The sequence below is a fragment of the Mus pahari genome, chromosome 18 (assembly GCF_900095145.1).
Source record: "Mus pahari chromosome 18, PAHARI_EIJ_v1.1, whole genome shotgun sequence".
NCBI lineage: Eukaryota > Metazoa > Chordata > Mammalia > Rodentia > Muridae > Mus > Mus pahari.
Genome location: NC_034607.1, coordinates 24007404 through 24026047, shown reverse-complemented (window position 1 = coordinate 24026047; position 18644 = coordinate 24007404). Strand labels below are relative to the sequence as shown.

The following is an 18644-nucleotide window of genomic DNA, read 5'->3' as shown; positions in this document are numbered from 1 at the left end:
GGTGGTGGTGGTGGTGGTGGTGAAGGAGGAAGCAGGAGTGGTGGTGATGGTAATGGTCGCGGTGGAGGTGATGGTGGTGGAGGATGAAGAAGAGGAAGTGGTGGTAGTTGATGATGATGATGATGATATTGATGTTCGATTTGCTTGGGTTTTGGTGGGATTGCTTTTTTGTTGTTGGTTCCTTAGGAGTTGAATCTGTTTAAATCTCACTGATTAGCTAATGGGAAGCTCAGTATGTTTCAGTGGGTTTAAAAATCAAGCTGCTGACAGTCTCTGGACTGGGTCCATCTCCACGGAGATGGGTTTGAGGGGTGGTAAGGCAAAGCCCTCTTCTCCCTCAGGAAGGACTGATCCTTTATCAGGGATGTTGACTTAGCTGCACTGTCTTGCTAAGACATCCAAACAGGAAATGAGGAGAGGCCTTCCAAGCCTGGCCACCACTGAGAATACCCAGTGCTTAGGGTTCTGCTGCTGACTAGACATTTCCAGCCATGAGCAGGATGGAAGACTAGAGCCTCTGGGGTCAGCTTGGAGGTGGTGGCACCTTGGCAGCTGTTGTCATGACTCGTTCCCAGCAGCCATGAATGGCCGCAGTAGTTACTGCTCCCACATGGGTCTTATGTGTTTTGGGGTATCAGGTCCTCCAGCTCATAGCTACTAGCGTCACAGCCTTCCTTGACCACGGTAACCATTAGTGTCATATAGCTCTTGAACCTTCAGATCTCAGCTGCTTCTGAAACTTTTATGAATGAGGACTATTCTTATTTTCTTTTTTTCTTTTTTTTGGTTTTTCGAGACAGGGTTTCTCTGGATAGCCCCGGCTGTCCTGGAACTCACTTTGTAGACCAGGCTGGCCTCGAACTCAGAAATCCGCCTGCCTCTGCCTCCCGAGTGCTGGGATTAAAGCCACCACGCCCGGCTCTATTCTTATTTTCTTGTCCCCACTTTCTTAAGCTTGCCTCCCTCTCCTTCTACCATGTGGTCCTCAGGCTTGCATGGCAAAAAAGCCCATCCCTCTGAGCCAGCTTCTTCTTCCCTCTGAGCCAGCTCCTTCCTTCTGAGCCAGCTCCTTCCCTCTGAGCTAGCTTCTTCCCTCTGAGCCAGCTTCTTCCCTCTGAGCCAGCTGCTCACCTGAGCTCCTTCCTGACTGCAGGGTGAGGTGGAGTCCATTGCACTTTTCTTCACGTGGCTGTCTAGTTGTAGCAGTTCCTTTGGTTGATGAGGTTGTTTTGCCTCCATGGAACTGTGTTGTCACAAGTCAGTTGTCTGCCCCGTATCTGCAGGTTTAAAAGCCCCGGGGATGGGGACAGGCATGGTAGTGCTGTTCCTATCCCAGCACTCAGGAGACAGAGGCAGGAACATTGGGAGTTGAAGGCCAGTCTGAGTGGTGTAATTTATTCACACAGCATCACCTGAGTTACTCAGAGTGGTTCCTTGTGTCTTCCTCTGGGCTTTGGTGTCTGTGATGGCTCCTGTGGTAAAACCCTGTGCTTTGACCCCACTCCTGCTGTTCTGCTCACAGGATGGCTTGCAGAGGCAGCTCTAGGTTGAGACCCAAGGAGTATGTGTGTAGGGGTTACTCTAAGGAAAGAGCATCAGGGAGTGCCTTGCTGGTTGAGGTTTAGGGAAAAGCCACCTCTCTGGTACTTTGCAATTTGGTGGTGATCTCAGAAGCGAGAATCCATGCCCTCTTGGGAGCATAGGCCTCAATTGTTAATGGCTGTCAAGTCCTTTGAATGGCAGATTAGATGAGCATCTGGGACTTGGGGGAAGGGAAGGGAGGCTGGGCGGGTGGGCATGGGAGAGACCCTGGACCATGTAGTGTTCAGTGCTTCCTGCTCATTGCTGATGGACTTACATAGTGCTCTATGTTCTAGGAGGAGCCGAGGAAGGTCTGCTTCACTTACGACCTGTTTCTCAACCTGGAGGGCAACCCTCCTGTCAACCACCTGCGTTGTGAGAAGCTCACCTTCAATAACCCCACCACCGAGTTTCGCTGCAAGCTGCTCATGGCTGGAGGGGTGAGTGTGCCTGCCTGCCAATTCTGCTCTGTGTTGGCTGGTCGCATGGCCTGCGTAGACCTTAACTGGTGGGGTAAGGAGCAGCCTGAAGATGTGTCAGGGTGTGGAGGGGCATGGACAAGGGCAGACAACTGCAGCTGGACTAGCTGCTGAAAGGCAAGATGGCAATGCCACCTGCAACCTAAGGTCACGGTGTGCATGCCCAAGTGCTAGCCTAGGCTTTGATGATCTAGCAAGGGGTGTGTGGGTATGGGTGTGGGGGTGTGTGTGTTTGTGTGAGTATGGGAGCACTGTGGGGGTAGTTTATGGGTGCCCATGGTTCATGTGTGCATGCAGATGCACAAGCATGGTAGTGGTCTGGTGTGGGGGTATGATTATGCATGGAGTGTGTCGTATTCTGTTGTGCTACTTGTGGTCTCCAGATACGTATGTGGCATGTGTGGTTGCCATGTGAAAGGTGTGTGTCTTATGTTCTACCTGGTGCTTAGAGTATATTTAATGTAGGGTGTGTGTGTCCTTTGAAGGCTGTACGTGGCACCTATTTAGGAGAGTGTGGTATTCTGAGGTGTGTGTGTACTGTTTGTGGTATTTGGAGAAATGAGGCAGAGATGTGTGGGCTGTGTGGTATTGTTTGAGATGTGTATGAAGGGGATGTGTATAAATATAGGACGAGTGTGTGGTGATGTCTGAGGTGGTGCACATGTGTCTGTGAGGCAGGACCTGTGTGTGGTGGCTGGTCTGTGGTGTATGTATGTAAGATGTGGGGTCTGTATGGTATGAGAGGAGTGTGGTGCTCTGTAGTGGCATCTGTGTGTGGCCTGCCCTCTTCCCTCAGTCCATGTCAGCCAGGGTGTATTTCTAGGGTCTGGCACCCTCTTTTCTTGGTTCTGTATAGTCAGGTCTCTCAGAAAATTCCTTCCTCTGAATGGGAATGGTTATTCTGAGGTGAGGATTTGAGAATCCTGTATGTGAAACTCTGTGACTGCCTGGGTGGTGGCAGGGGCAGTGGCAGCCTTGGGTGCACCCACACACATGATGCTGTTCTACCCTTGAGTCCTGGAATGGCTGAGGCTGTGTGGGTGTGTGCAGAAGCGGCACCAGGTGCCTCGTATCCATAGTGTGTGTGGGCGGCCCCAGGGCCCCAGGTCAGCTTCTTGGGAGCGTCAGTGTCTCTGGCCTCGTCAGGCCTCTCAGGTGCCAGGGCAGGTATTACCTAAGCTCTGGGGACAGTCTCAGGGCATCATCTGGTCACAGCCTAGGAGGGACAGTGAGGGAAGGCTGTGTCCAACTGGCCTTGAAGAGAGACTGCAGTGAGATCCCAGAGTGGCCCAAGGGAGCCAGACAGACACTCTCCAGTCTCAAGTGGCCTGGCTATGGGATGATGGCCCCCAGGTGACTCCAGGGATCAGGTAACTGTGGCCTTGTGTTGTTGACCTCTGGGTCGTGAATCTCTGTGGGGGTCATGCTTGTTGTTCAGGAACTGTGGTTACTGGGGAACTGGAGATGGCATCATGCTAGGGTCTTGTGGCCCTGTAGTGACTATAGGTTCTGACCCTAGGCATGCCCAGACTGGGATCCCACTGTTGTAGCAAGGCAGCCAGCAGGTGCCCAGCTCTGTGTCTCAGCTGCTGCTAGCCTGAGGCTGTTTGCACCAGGGAGTCTAGCCCAGGTAGCCGCTGGTCTGTGTGCCATCCCTGTCTGGCCTTGGGCATCTTGGCAGGGAACTCAAGCTGTTTAACCTGGAGGCTAGGCAGGCTGGCAGGTGGGAAGGAAATCAGGCCATTCAGGGATCATCAAAGTCCAGCCGCCCTAGAGTTGGTGTCCTGCACTGGGCTCCTACCCTGTCCTGGAAGGATCATTACTTACGGGACCACTCTCCTGGGCTGGAACCTCACAGCTGCTTCTAGGATCTGGTTCACAGGGCCCAGCTGGGGACATGTCACCTCTATAGTCGCCTCAGCTCTGTTGTGGTCGGGCAGGCTCCTGTGAGCATGTCATAGCAGGGCAGGTCACCTTACTACCCTGTTTCTGTGCATTGTCATGTGACCATGGGATCAGCATCCCAGATGAAAGGCATGGCTGGCTAGGTGCATAGCCCAGATGGTCCTCTCCTGCCAGCCCAAACCTTTTCTTTGAAGCCCCATCCTCCCTTTGTCTGCTGCACTCGGTGCCACGTTGCATTCTCAGTGGCTGAACTCCATCTTTATGTGAACTTGCTGTTTAGAGGCCATTCCCAAACTGCTTCGGGCATCTAGGAAGCAACTGATGCAGGGCAGCACTTCCTACACCTCAGGCTGGTCCTCTTCCTAGCCTGTGACCCTGAGCTGGCCAGGGTTCCCAGCAGCCCCAGCACTGGCCCCTATGGCTCTTCTCTTACCCTTCTTGCCCTTGGCCCTGTTCTTGGCTTCTGCCTTGCTGCTTGGGCTCTGTGTGGCCAGCTCCAGCTGCCTGTGCCTGATATGAGGAAGGCTTGTCCCAGCCTTGTCTGTGCTGATCCCTCAGAAGCCATTTTGCTACCAGCAGCAGAACTCTGCCTCTCCTGCTGAGCCTCGCTCCAGCCTTCTTTTCAGTGCTCAGTGCAGTCCATGGCCCCAGCTGCATCTCTTGCTTTGCTACAGGCTCTGAATCTTCTTGGCCAGAGCTGCTCTGCTGGCCGGGGTCCATCCTGGAAGCCTTGGGGCCATTTTGGTCCCCAGCTGCTCTCCATCACAAGGACAAACCTGTGACTCTTCTGGGCAGCTGGCCTCCAGCTACCTTCTCCCTCCCCAGGAGGCCAGCTCCACGGCCGCCAGACCATTGCCTGGCGCCTGTGGATAACCTCTGTCTCTTCTTTGTCACTAGGTGATGGTAATGCCCGAAGGAGCGGACACGGTGTCCAGGCCCAGCCCTGACTACCCCATGTTACCCACAATTCCACTCTCTGCCTTCTCTGACCCCAAGAAGAACAAACCATCCCACGGCTCCAAGGTTAGTGAGGTGGAAGGCCAGCGTTGTGGAGCGTGGGCCTGGCCATTGGCAATTGCAAGCCATCGCCACCACCATATGCAGAACCCAGCTCTGCACACCTGCCGCCTACATCCAGAGCCTCTGCTCCTGCTCCTTGTTGCTTCGCTAGCTAGCGTGGCCAGGAGCGGTGCTTGGAGTCTGACTGCTCATTTTGTGCCCAGCTCCAGTTCATTCACAGGTCTCATGGGCCCTCTTTCCTGCCCACTGGTGATTTGTCCCCAGCTACTGTACAGGGCATCTCCATCATTGGTCCCTTGGCTACTTTCTTAGCTCCAGGTTCCTGGCCACACCTGCCTTTGTAGCTTCCAGGTCTGGTGGTCAGTAGTGCTGGCATGAAGCCGACTTGGAGGAGGCTGGGAATAGTGTGCACGAGACTGAGCTGAATCTCAGGGACACCCATTTTGTCCCCTTGCTCAGCACTCTGGACAGTTCACACTGGGCCTCCTGGTGGGGCCACCCCAGCCACAGGCTGGCTTGTGCTGTCACCACCGCTGCAACATCTGAACCTCAGGTCTGTCCCTCAAGACACCTGGGTATTGGCCTTCTTTGGACCCTCCGAGGGTGACTGATGACCTTGTGTATCTGTCCTTCATTTTCACATCCTTCTTGCTTGCCTCTAGGGCATGGTCAGCTGGGCATCCCCATGAGACTCTAGCACCCTTGGGCCATCTTATCCATAGGCACCACAGGAAGAGAAGCAAGCACCAGGGCAGGTTCCTTCCACCTCTTTCCACAAGGCTAACAGGCCTGTGACATCCTCAATGGTCAGCATCTTGGAGTCCTAACCAAGCCCTATGTCACCTTCATTGACCTTTGGAGGTTGGAGGAGAGGCCAGTCTTCACTAGCAGCCTGGGGCTTCTCACCCAGCCATTGTTGTTTGGCGTCCACAGAAGCAATGAAGGATGAGGCTGCTATGCCTCACAGGGGCCTCTCTGGTGGCAAGCCTTCTCTAGCGCCACTGTGGAATGCTGCATGGGGCTCCACAGACTTCTAGGCAGCACAGTTTCTTCTCTTTAGATGACTCTCCCAGAAGCCCCAGCCTTAGAGTGTGGTCCACACCTGAGTGTCAGCCCCTGTGCTACTCTGGCTGAGCAGTCTGTGGTGGCTGCAGAGGGCCACAGTGAGCAGGAGGTGAACCCTTCAGGGACTGTTCTTAGGGACCTGCAGCAGGAACCAGGCCCACCCAGATCTGTTCCCCTGGAGGCATGGACTGTGTCATTCTACTGGATTCTAGGCCATGAGCCTTGGCAGCCTCTCTAAAGTGCACCTCTTCACTGTGAGGACAGCATCGAGCCTGTGACGACCTCATCCTCACCAACTGTGCCTTCACAGATACAAATGATTTTCCTGTGTTTGACAATGGGTCTCACTATGGAGTGCTAGTTGACTCTGTAGTTGCCTGGGTGTGACCCCAGGAGAGTAGTTCCTGTCAACCACTCATAGCCGTGGGCACATTCCTGTCAGCCACTCTTGCCCTGCACTCCTGCAAGCTTTTCCTCTGTAAGAGAGGGTGAGGACCACATGATTTCCATTTCTTGCCTCCCTTGTGGCTTACTGGGGGACAGTCCCCCTCCCCCCCCCAGTCTCTATGAGGCACTCATCACTCTCATGCCAGCTGCAGTGTCCCTTGTCAGGTTTATAGGAACATGGCCAGTGGCATAGGCGACACCTGGGTGGTCCAAGTGTGTTACATAGCCCCTTTTGCCAGGTATTTGTCCCACCGGCTTGGTGTTCTTGGTGGTACTTTCGACCATGTCTGTCCTGGGTTATGGTCTGCATGAAGGAGCTATTGCCTGGCTAACTCCGAGATCTTTGGCCACTGGCTATGCCTTCTGAAGAGAAGGCTAGAGCTGGTGGAGGCGTGAGTTGAGCATTCCAAAATGGGATGCGAGTATTGAGGACATGGACTAGGGCCTCAAGATTGGAGGATGGCTAGCACCTTCCTGTCAGGGGCAGCCTCAGGTCTCCCACATGTGGGCAGCTGTGGGCACTGGTGACCCTGCAGGTTTGCGGGCACTGCTCTGCTGTGTCTGTTGGTCACACCCTTTCACTCTGGATTCTCTCTACACATCTCAGACAAGCCGATCGGCTTTTGCCCAGGTTGGGGTAGCAGAGCCAGGCGGCCCCAGAGTGCCGCTAACACATCTTCCTCACCTTCCCTGCCCTTGGCCTTGTAGGATGCCAACAAGGAGAGTGGCAAGGCTTCCAAACCACACAAGGTGGCCAGGGAGCACCGTGAGCGGCCGCGCAAGGACTCAGAGAGCAGGAGTTGCTCCAAGGAGCCAGAGCGTGAGCCCAAGAGTGCCAAGGATGCTGCACGCAAGCTGCCCAAGGAGGAGAAGGCCCCAGTGCCCAAGGCTGCCTTCAAGGAGCCCAAGATGGCCCTAAAGGAAACCAAGCTGGAGAGCCTGTCCCCCAAGGGGGTGCCCCAGCCTCCTACCCTGCCCAAGGCCTCCAGCAAGAGGCCAGCTGCCACGGACTCACCGAAGCTCAGCGCCAAAAAGCCTAAGAAGAGTGGGTCAAAGGGGACACGGCGTGCACCAGGCACCTCACCCCGGGCCTCCTCCTTCCCTGACAAGAAGGTGGCCAGGGACAAGAACAGCAAAGGTGACAAGGGGAAGGCAGAGAGTGAGCCTCGGGAGGCCAAGCGGACTCTGCAGACCGAAGACTCAAACTCAGAGGATGAGGCCTCCTTCCGGTCAGAGGTGAGCAGGTGGTGGTGGGTGTCCCTTTGCCAGCTTTGGTGGCTAGGTAGACACTGCTGACTCTTCAAGATTAACCAGATAGTTCACCCCTCTGTGTCCTACCTTTCCGGTGGGCCTTGGCCCTACTACCCATCAGGAAGGCACATGATGGCCACAGAGCCATACAGAGCTCCTTTTCCTGTCTCCTGCATCTACTGCACAAAGCAAGGTATAGGGTGCAGTTGGCCAACTCCTAAAAGAATTACCTGCATGTGTCAGGGCTCTGGGTAGGCAGCTTTGAAGATGCTCTTGGGACTATCCTGAACTGGTTTGGGGTGGAGAGCTCTGTAAGCTGGTGATCCTGCCATGGTGCTTGCTGGGTGCTAATGACCTTCCATAGTTCTCAGTGAGAGCAGAACTGGGAGTAGCTTCCAGTACTCATCACTGAGCTATCTGTGGGCTCCGGGCCCATGGCTTGAAGGTAGGCACTAGGCTGTGTAGGGCTCAGCAGCCAGGTGTGACCTCTGCTTCTCCTCCTCCAGGCACCAGGACAGAGCTCTTATGCAGCTAGGGAGCCAGCCCTTCCTGAGAGCTGTGCACGGATGTTTTGTCCCAGGCAAGGAGTTCCCAGGACAGTGTATGGGCACTTCCTCTCCCGGTGCCACTGCCTCCAGGCTAGAGCCGAGTGCAGGCTGAGCAGTCAGAGCACTGCCTCAGCTGCTGGGGAAGAGACAGGCAGCCCTGAGGAGGGAGCAGCTGCTGCTGGAAGCTTGCTGGCCATGCCGCGCTCTCCTCTGCACTGCTGTCCACACCCCAGACCCTCTGGCTCCTGGACCATTCAGTCCTAGCCACCGAGCACCATGGGAGAAATGTGGTAGCTGTAGTGCTATGGGCACCTGCTGGGCACCTGCTGGGCACCTGCTGGGCCTCTCTAGTGAGAAGTCTAGTGTTTCCACATTCTGTTAGTCCTTACCCCTCTGTCACTGTAGAGACAGGGGCGAGTGCTGTGCAGACCACCACAAGCCCACTGAGGCCTCAGAGGCACCTGTCCCCAACAGCTCCTGGTTCGTGACTGAGCCTAGTAAGTAGGACATTCATCCGAGCAGGGACCTGTCGGCCACTCCCATATAGGTAGGGAAATTGAGGCTTGAATCTAGAGCCTGGCCTGGCCTGGAGCAATGCCAGGTAGCAGCCATTTTTCATCACTTTGTGCCCAGGGAAAGCTAAGAGGTTGGGTGTGTGCAAGGGAGGGAGCCTTGGCTCCAGGACTGCTCTGCGAGGCTCCACCCTGAGAACTTCACAGTGGGCAGGTTCCCTCGGGACTCTCACTGACCAGTAGGAAGGTAGGTGAGAAGAGGCGTACACACACAGCTGGGCTCCAGTGGGCTGGGCTGCAGTGAGCCCTGCATAGGGCAGTTTCTTCCTTCAGTCTAGAATGTTCCCTCTCAGGCAGGCCGCTTTGCCCAAGCTAAGGTCTTTTGCAGGCAAGCACTGCCCTGTCCCTTGTTCTGGGCAGGGCTGAGGGCTGACTAGCTCGGGATCCTGGGCTCTCCCCCAGTGGGCATGTGCTATTCCCACCTCACCCTGTAGGGTGAGGGAAGGGCTGTAGCCACTCTGCCCCAGATGAAAGCTTAGCTGTTTGCTCGCTCCCCACCTGCTGGTATCTGTACTGCGTGTGTCACGGCCACATCTCCGACCCCATGGGTAACACACACGCTACAGCACATACCTCACACACCACACACAGGGCACACACTGCACTTCACACACCATAGGTCACGCCACACGCACACAAACGAGCCTTCCAATATTCACTGAAGGGCTCACTCACACAGTGGCAGCCTCCTGCGTTGTGTGATGTCCAGGCTGTCACTGCCCTCTGGTGGCTAAGTCCATCCCTGTGCACCTACAGGAAGACCAGGCAAGGTGTGTCCTGATCCATGGTGTTTGTGGCAGACAGTCCTGCCATCACTCCTGTGCAGCTGGTGGGTAGTGGAGAGACTTCGGTAGGATTTGGGCTTTTGGTCATTGTCTGAACCCCCAGGAAGGCAGGCAGCTTTACTGAGAATTCTGTGTTTCCTGTCTTCACAAGCCTCAGGCTCTGTGTGAGCTTGGGCAGAAGGCTGTCCTGGGTGTCTTGAGCTGTTTGGCCCCTTCATTACCCCCTCCTCTGACCTGCAAGATGACAATCTCTTCTTTCCCTCTCATGCTACCCTGGCATGGGCTGAAGTCGGCCCAGTCAAGCCCAGCTAATGCCAGCTCCAGCTCTGACTCCAGCTCTGACTCAGACTTTGAGCCATCTCAGAACCACAGCCAAGGTAGGTCTGAAGGGGAGCTGGAGCTGGTAGAAGGGGTAGAGGTAGGAGGCACAGGAGTGGAGGCAAGGCAGTGGGCCTGGCCTAGGGAGGAGCACAAATGAGCCAGGGAGAGGCATGGATCTCTTGAGGGTCAGGCTAGGTCTGGTCCACCTGCTGCTTCAGAAAGACCGAGCCTGGGTGTGCACCCCTGGGCCAGACCCTCTTTTGGGCTAGCATCCCTTTCTCCTGTGCTGACCTCAGCACCCAGGAGGCAGTAGAGAGAGGCCCATGCTGTCAGCTTCTGGTGGTGTAGGATTTGTAAACGACATATACTTGTGCTCGCCCAGAAGCCTGGTCAGTCCCTGGGGTTCAAAGACCTGTAGTTATAATAACCTCCTACTTCTGATAGACTGTCACTCAGCATTGCAGGCCCAGGTCCATCAGATGGCAGTCTGTGCTGGGCCTGGCTACTCTAGTGGTTCTTCTCAGGGAGGGGCTAGAAACTAGACTGGCTACTGTAACCAGCCTCAGAGGAGCCTTTGCCTGCCTCCCATGGTGGCAGCCTCCTCGGGGCAGGAGCTTGGCTGGGGGATGGGGTCTTTGAAGCCTATACTCTCCAAGGTTTTTATCCACTGGATAGGGAGGGAACCAGCTGAATCGACATCATGTGACCAAGGTAATTGAGGGCTTTGTGTCCCTCTGTTGCCTTGGCAACAGGAATATAAACCAAGGGACTGGAACTGGGTGCCTCTGGAGAAAAGGAAGGACGGTGGACCAGAGCACCATGTAGGGTTACTGAGGTACTGGGCATCCTCACAGAGGGGTGCAGGCTGTGCAGGGACTCTGGTCCTTGCTGGCCCGCTTGGGTTCTGAGCCTTTGACTGCTGTGATGGAGGGATCTTACAAGCCACTAGCAGACCAGGAGCCTGAAGCCTATGAGGAGGGCCAGGAAGGTAGGGGTGGGGAACCTGCTGCAGGCCAGAGGGACCCTGCAGGTGGTGATGAGTCTGGGGTGGCCCTGGGGGAGGCAGCCAGAGGCTGAGCTGTCCCCTCCATTTGCCCTCAGGCCCCCTGCGCTCCATGGTGGAGGACCTGCAGTCTGAGGGCTCTGATGAGGATGACTCGTCGTCAGGAGAGGAGAACACCAGCAAGGCCAACCCAGGCCGGGAGTCCAGGTGTGTGGGCTTCACCTCGAGGGCTGGCTTGGGGACTGGGGGTTGGCCAGGCTTTCCTTTGCAGCATGGCCTTCGCTGGCATTCCACACTGTAGGGTCAGGTTAGCTACCTGTGGGAGGCTGGACATGACAGGAAGCTGGAGGGTGGGAGACTCGGCTTCCCATGCTAGCCAGGGTGGGGCAGTTGTAGGCTCCCCCCAAGTCCCCAGGATGGGACATCTACCTGGTGTCTCCGTTTCTAGACCTCCAATAACACTTGGCTGTGACAGGCAAAGCTAGAGATGGATAGCACCCAGGGCTCCATTGGCCCTGCTGTAGAGTAGTGTGTTTAAGAGGTCACTGCAGCTGGGCGGTGGTGCGCACGCCTTTATTCCCAGCACTTGGGAGGCAGAGGCAGGCAGATTTCTGAGTTCGACGACAGCCAGGGCTACACAGAGAAACCCTGTCTCGAAAAACCAAAAAAAAAAAAAAAAAACAAAAACAAAAACAAAAAAAACCAGCTCACTGCAGAGAGATACCAGTTACCCCCACTGCCCTCCCCCCCCAGGTGTACAGGGCTCCAGCCTCTGCTTATCCATGGTGAAGCAGGATCTGCTCATCCATACTGCACCATACACCAAGGGCTGAGATTCAAGGATCTGGCTTTTGTTCATAGGGAGGGCTTAGCCCTAGGAGCAAATGGGGAAGTAGATTCCTGAGAGTGGCAGGCACAGTCCTGTCTGAAGGAGTCAGTTATGCGGGTTCCACTGTGGGGACATCATTTTGGAGGTGTTTATGAAGGGGCATTGGGGGGGTTTGCCAGCTAGCAGGCCTGCAGTTGTCCCTGTTATCAAGGAAGGGTCACACAGAGTACCCTCACACATGAGGTGCTGGCAAGGCTCCATGTGTTGCTTTGCTCCCTAAGGAGGTCCAAGGTCCAGCATCCCCATTTGCCACCTGTTGAGCACAGAGAGGGTACAAAAGTGAGGGGAACCTGAGGCTGTGCTTGCCTGGTAACAGTCTGACCTAGAGCCTGGCTTGCGGCCACAGAGCAGGAGCCCTGGATATAACCAACTGACTGTGAGAGCTGGGGGAGGAAGTGCCCTGGTGGCTGGCTCCGTGGGTAAAGTCACTTGCCACCAGTCCTGAGGAATCTGGGTTTGACCCCAAAGCCCACATGGTGCAAGAACTAACGCTGGAGCCAGCTAGCGTGTCAGGAGACTACTGTGTCACAATGCTTACCTGGGGTCCCCAAGAGCTTCTTGCACATTCCCTCACTGAGCTTATGGGGCTAGGAATCAGTTGGGGGTTTTGAATACTCAATGAAATGTGCTGGTGCCGTGTGATTCAGTAATCCTACCCACTGTGGGCTAAGCACATCTGTCACCTGGGTACTCGGGCCGCACACCCTGGTGTGACTCTTGCACAGCATGCTTTGCAGGGCTACAGAGAGACTCTGGTTACTGGGGTATGGAGGGCCAGCCATAGGTTCTCAGGAAGCATGGAGTGGGAAGTCTGATGGTCCAGGTGCTCAGAGCTGGGCAGGAAGACGTGAACATGGGGTGCCTCACGCCTGCTAGTGTGGTGTAGCATGTTACCTCTAACACCACCCCACCTGCTCTACAGGCTAAGCTTCAGTGACAGCGAGAGTGACAACAGTGCTGACTCGTGCCTGCCTGGCCGTGAGCCCCTGCCTCCCCAGAAGCCGCCCCCTCCCAGCAGCAAGGTGAGTGGAGTCCGGCTGTCAGCCCGCTTCTGTGGCTATCTTGGGAGGGCTGAGGAATGCGTGCTGCAGCTCACAGGTCCGGGGTCTCCACAGGTGTCTGGTCGGAGGAGCCCCGAGCCCTGCAGCAAGCCAGAAAAGATGCTGAAGAAGGCTACCTATGACAAGGTGGGCTGTCGGGGCCTGAGGGTGTGGGCAGGTGGTGCCTCGAGCTGTGCTCCACTTGGGTGCCCCCAGCCACTGACATGCTTCTCCTCAGGCTTACACGGATGAGCTGGTGGAGCTACACCGGAGACTGATGGCTCTGCGTGAGCGCAATGTGCTGCAGCAGGTACTGAGCCCCTCCTCCCAGGCCTGGCCATTGGCACCCAGCGCCATTCCCTGAATCCATCCCACCCGCCTTACAGATCGTCAATCTGATCGAGGAGACTGGCCACTTCAATGTCACCAACACCACCTTCGACTTTGACCTTTTCTCCTTGGATGAAAGCACTGTTCGCAAGCTGCAGAGCTGCCTGGAGGCCGTGGCCACATGACCCCGGCTACCACTGTGGAGCCACGGTGGGCATGGTGGGCACGGGAGGGGCTGGGCATGAGGGCTGGCCCGCCATGGCTTCCGCTCCCGGTACCACCCCCAACTAACCATGGTGCCCCAGTGCCCCTCAGTGGTTGGTGATGAAGGGGTGCTGCAGGCCACACTTAGACAGGGTGGGGTGACATAGGACACACATGGCCTGCAACCCCTCAGTCCCTGCCAGTTGTCCATTGTGGGCGGGACTGAATGGCAGATTACTGCCTGGGCCTCTCTGGGTGGCCAGGATGACCACAGTCTTCCACACAGCTCACAGGCCTCTCTCAGCTGGCCTGCCTCCTAGACTTGAGGGTCCGTTAGCATGGCCAGGGCCAGCTATGTGCACCTGCTTCTGCCATGCAGCCTTGTGTATTGTGTGTGCTCCAGGTGCATCCAGCAGCCAGGGGCTCAGGCCACCCCTCTGCTGGAGGCACAGAGGATCTCCCCTCTAGATCCCAGGATGCCACTGCCTCTCGAGGCCCTAGGCCAGAGAACACTACAATGGGCACCAAACTTGGGACCCCAAGAGCCACCACTGCAGCCATGTGCCAGCCAAGCACCCACAGTTCCAAGGCTAGCTGGACTGGCGGCGCTCCTGGGCCACCATTCCCCATGGGCCTCCTCCTCTGCTCTCTCACTGATCAAGTCTTTGAAAACATGAGCTTTTGCCAAATATGATAGGATGGTGTGTGTGAGGCGGGCCCAACCCCAGACTGCCTCTGTTCCTGGCCACATGGCTCTGCCTCTACACTGCGCCTGGAGAGGCTTTGGACCTGTGCCCTGCAAACTGCCAGGGGTCAAGCCAGCCCCCTTCCCATGTCTGAGCCTGGAGTGCCACCCCTTCCCCAACTCCAGTTGTCGGTGTTTGTGCCCCAATCAAGGTGTTTGAAAGAGGCCTGAGCCGAAGCCGGTTCACAGTTGCCTCGTTGTGTTGCTTCCTCCCCAGTGTGGGTTCACCCCTGGAGGCTTGGCCTCCCAGCTCCCTCTCCCTGTCTGTCCCACTCCCAAACTATCTGTCAGGAAGATCCTGAACACTCCTGGGGACCCTAGCCTCTAAGGCTTCCTTTACCCCAGAGAAAGGAAAAGGCCTCTGCCTGTAACCCCTGTTCCCAGTCCCTGTGGCTGGGAGGAAACAGGGCTCGCGTCCCACACCTCTTTCCACACAGGCCGACAATACTCTCCATCAGGTGTTCTGCAGCCTCTAAGCCTTTTCATAGAAGGCCCTGGCATCGTGGCAGCTGTTGGCCTCCACATGGAGTGCGCCAGGGTCCCAAGCAGCCTCAGCCCAGGGCACCGCTCTTCCTCTGACGGTCGCTAGTGGCCCCGCCCTTCTGCTGCCCTGGGCCTCGGCGTTTCGTCCTTCCAGATGCTTCCAGGGCCCTCCTGAAAGCACCCACCCATCTCTTCAGTTACCTCCTCTGGCCGGAAGGTCACACCACTGTCCTCCAGAGCCACTCGGGCCCATACTGGCTGTCTGGAAGCCTAAAGCAGCAGCCTGCAGCCAGAGCCCTGAGGGTTCTAGGGACTTGTCCATAGGAAGGGGTGGCACTATGTATGCCCTTGGTGAGTCCCTGTGCTGCAGCCTCCTGAACCAGTTCATGACACTGAGTGCAAAAGGTATTGGATACCTATCCCTCCCCAGGGCTTCATAAGACGTGTCTCCATGAATAGACACGTCACTGGCCCAGACAAGCCCTGGACAGAGGGACCAGGAGAGCTGTGTTTGTAACAAGCTGCAGGGCCATTTGTCCCGCATTTTAAACTTTTTTTTTTTGTTAAATTGTGAAATGATGGAGGAGTTTTATAGAAAATAAAGTGAGATGGGAGCAGTGGGTGGCCTGCCTTCAATTCAGTGAGGAGTGGGGAAGAACCACACGGGAACCTATGTAGAGGGTGTTCCACATCTCCCTTGCAAGCAGATAGTAAGGGCTGGTTACAACACAATGGGGTCCTGGGATGATGGGTGGGCCAGCAGGAGGGTACCCCCTGCAGGGATTCTAGAGCCCATGAGCCTCTGACATCACTCGCACTGGGCCCATTTTCCAGACCTGAGTGCCACCTAGAGGGCCACAGGTCCATGAATGGCACACACCTGAGTGGCATACAGAAGCCCACATCCTTAGCTACTACGCCCACAGGGCAGCCCCCTCTTGAGTTCTGTTAGCAAGTGGAAACTGGGGGTTCACCCCCGCACAGCTCAGCAGCACTGAGGCTGGTCATCTCACAGCTTGTTGGTAGCCAGTGTGCCCCTCCTGTCACTGCTAGAGGCCAGTCTACAGGTCTCCGTGCCGTTGATCTGAACATCAGTCGTAAGCGAGCAGCCTCTGCACAGGCGTCAGCAATCACACGGACTCTTCTGGGGTCCCTTGAGCTTGACACTGCCATCCCAGACCCTTCACTAATCAGGATTCTGCCTGCCAGAGTCATTCCAGCCAGCTATTGGTGTGACTGTTGTCAGACACTTGCTAACTCACTAATGCTTGCTCATCACCCTATGGTAGCAAGAGCTAGCAGAAAGATCCATGGGTGACTCAGAAATATGAAGGCCGGAAGATGGTTTGTTAAAATGCTGCCCTGCAAGCTTGGGACCTGGGCTTCCCTCCCAGAACTCACACGGAGCCAGGTGTGACAACATGTGCACTTGTCTATGGGCCTTCTAAGATTTTCTATGTGTCGGTGTATGTGTCATGTTAGGAGGTGAGAGGAGGGTATTGGATGCCCTGGAGCTAGAGTTGCAGGTCACTATGAGCTATGCACTATAGGTTCTAAGGACCATACTGGGATCATGGGAGAGCAGTGAGCACTCATCACCACTGAGCCCTCTCTTCGCTCCAAGCTCCAAGGCAAGGGTTTCTGGGGCTGACTGAGCCTGTGGAGTCTTAACCATTTTCAGGTTCAGTGAAAGACCCTATTGGGAGGGAGGGAGGAAAGAAAGAAAAAGGGATGGGGGGGGTAATAGGAGAGTTTGACCTCTTATCCAAGGCATACATGTACACGCAGTTTTTATTAAAAACATGTATGCACACAAAGTTTGAATTCCCTAAATTTGTAGTATTTAGCAAAACTGAATTGGCAGTTTAGATCACTGAAGAATACTATCTTTCTGTGACTGTAACAAATTACTTGAGACTGGCTAATTTATAAAGAAAAAAGGGCCTGTGTATCTTACAGTTCAGAAAGCCAATTCCAGTTGGGCCGCTGCATCAGCTTGGCTTCTGGTGAAGCCTTTTCGTTCTAAAAGAGCAGATGTGTCCATGAAGAGAAAGGACTGGGCTCCTATAATATGTTCCCATGAGGAGAGATATGCTCCCAGAACTCTCAAACCTCCCAACAGCCATACTGAAAACCAAGCTCAGCAATGTCACTGATGGACCATGCTCAAACCACAGCCTATTCCTCCTCTCACTCATTTCCTCAGCCAAGTCATTTCCTGCTAACCAGAGGGTCATTCTTTGTTACAGGCAATATATAGCCCAGGCTAGCCTTGAACTGGTCTCCTAACTCCTGAGTGCTGGGCCGAGAGGTGCGTACCCTCACTGGTCGATGTGGATAGAACCCAGGGCATACTAGATGAGTGTCCTGCCTACTGAGCTGCAGCCCAGCCTTTTAGCACTGTTTACAAAGTTGACTCCCGTGAAAGTGGTAGTATCATTGAGGGATTAGCAATAGCGTTTTCATGAGAACCTGAACAGTCCCCCAGAGATTACCTCTTCCTCCAGTCTCCACGTGCTCCTCCTCACGTGTGTTGTAGCCAGTGTCAGTGACCTTGGGAGAACCAGGCAACTTTGCCAAAATGGCCATGTTATTTGAGCTATTATAACGTCTCCTTGAAATATTACCAGCCTTGATAGTTTCTTATAGCAGCAGCATGAACCACTACAGTCTTGTCTAACACAGAAGTCTCCCTGCTCAATGCTGGTTCCAGTAGTAGTGGTTTCTGGTCTGGCCAGCCAGGGTTGTCTGTATCTGCCTCTTACATGCTCCCATCATCTCTCTCCATATTCAGCCCCCTCTTATCTTGAGGATAGAAATGGTTTGCAAGCGGCTCACGGGTCAGACTGGGAGCCAGAAACTATGTCTATGCACGTGCTTTGTTGGTCACAACTTCCTGGGTAACTAACTGAATGAGTATTCACCCTGATAGGTACCCGCAACAGACCAAAGATGTCAGCTTAGTCAAGGAGATTGCCAGAGGTGGGGAACTTGGAGCTCACCTCGATGAGTGCTCACTCCAAGGCTGTGTCCCTAGAGGTCCCTGCATGAATTCTGGGCTGCAGCCTCCTCCCCCCAGCAACTATGACTACATATATAATGACATGTGGGCAGGGCCTCGGGAAACATTTCTTCCAGAACCATCCAAGTGGCATTCCCTACATTTTAATGAGCCTTACAGGAGGGCTGCAGGACTCACCAGAGAATGCAATCCATTTCCTCTATTGTAAATTCTGTGCAGTATTCTGCCCCAGCAGACAGGATGTCACCCGACCAAGTTACCGAGGTCCTTTCCAGCCCCATCAGAACTTCCACAGCTCTGTGTCCCCAAGGCTACCCCAGCACATGCTTTCTGGAATGCATCTAGAGTTCGGGATCATTGCTGTAGTTTGAGGGGTGGGGTGGGGTGGGGGTCTCCCAGCTGGTTCTGATTAAGAAGACAGCATGAGATCTCCCGAGTCTGCCCACTCAGCTCCATGCACAGGTGCTGCTCTCGGGTCCCTTTGTGGGCCTCAGGCTTTGAGGTGGGAGCGCTTGCACTTTGTCTAAAGAACACGGTAGGTCCCAGCAATTCCCCAACTTCACATTTAGCACAGCGTGTAAATGGGCCAGAGATCGTGTTTGCTGCTCTTGTAGAGGGCTCAAATTCAGTTCCCGACATCCACGTGGCAGCTCACAACCCTCCAGAACTCCAGTTCCAGGAGATCCAGTGACCTCCTCTGGAGTCTGAGCACTCACGAGTGCGCGCACACACGGGGTCGTGGCTGAAAACTTAGTCTAAGGACCTGGGCTCCAGACCAACTCTAACAAAAGTAGCTTTTGTAAGAACAAAGTCTAGGATGGGAGCCCTTTCAGCTTGGGAGGCTTGATTGAGGTGTCAGCATGAAGCCTGAGCTGGGAGTTGCTATAAATGCGGGTCTTAACCCTGGCATCTGTGTCTGCAGGTCCCTGCAGAGTGCTGTGCTGTGTCCTGGGC

At 55.1% G+C, this 18644-nt stretch overlaps 1 protein-coding gene across 2 annotated transcripts in view; it reads left to right on the top strand.

Annotated features, from left to right (window-relative positions):
- The window catches only part of Mllt1 (MLLT1 super elongation complex subunit), a 45699-nt gene extending 30414 nt beyond the window's left edge, over positions 1–15285 (top strand). The window contains exons 4-12 of one of the 2 annotated variants that reach the window (XM_021217887.2): positions 1878–2021; positions 4863–4988; positions 7206–7733; positions 9943–10030; positions 11076–11184; positions 12789–12888; positions 12982–13053; positions 13145–13216; positions 13293–15285. In XM_021217887.2, the coding sequence (XP_021073546.1) occupies positions 1878–2021; positions 4863–4988; positions 7206–7733; positions 9943–10030; positions 11076–11184; positions 12789–12888; positions 12982–13053; positions 13145–13216; positions 13293–13421 (1368 nt within the window). In that variant the 3' untranslated portion in view covers positions 13422–15285. The remainder of the gene's footprint in view (positions 1–1877; positions 2022–4862; positions 4989–7205; positions 7734–9942; positions 10031–11075; positions 11185–12788; positions 12889–12981; positions 13054–13144; positions 13217–13292) is intronic. The other variant, XM_029531367.1, reaches the window with a different exon arrangement.
- Positions 15286–18644: the final 3359 nt, after the last annotated feature.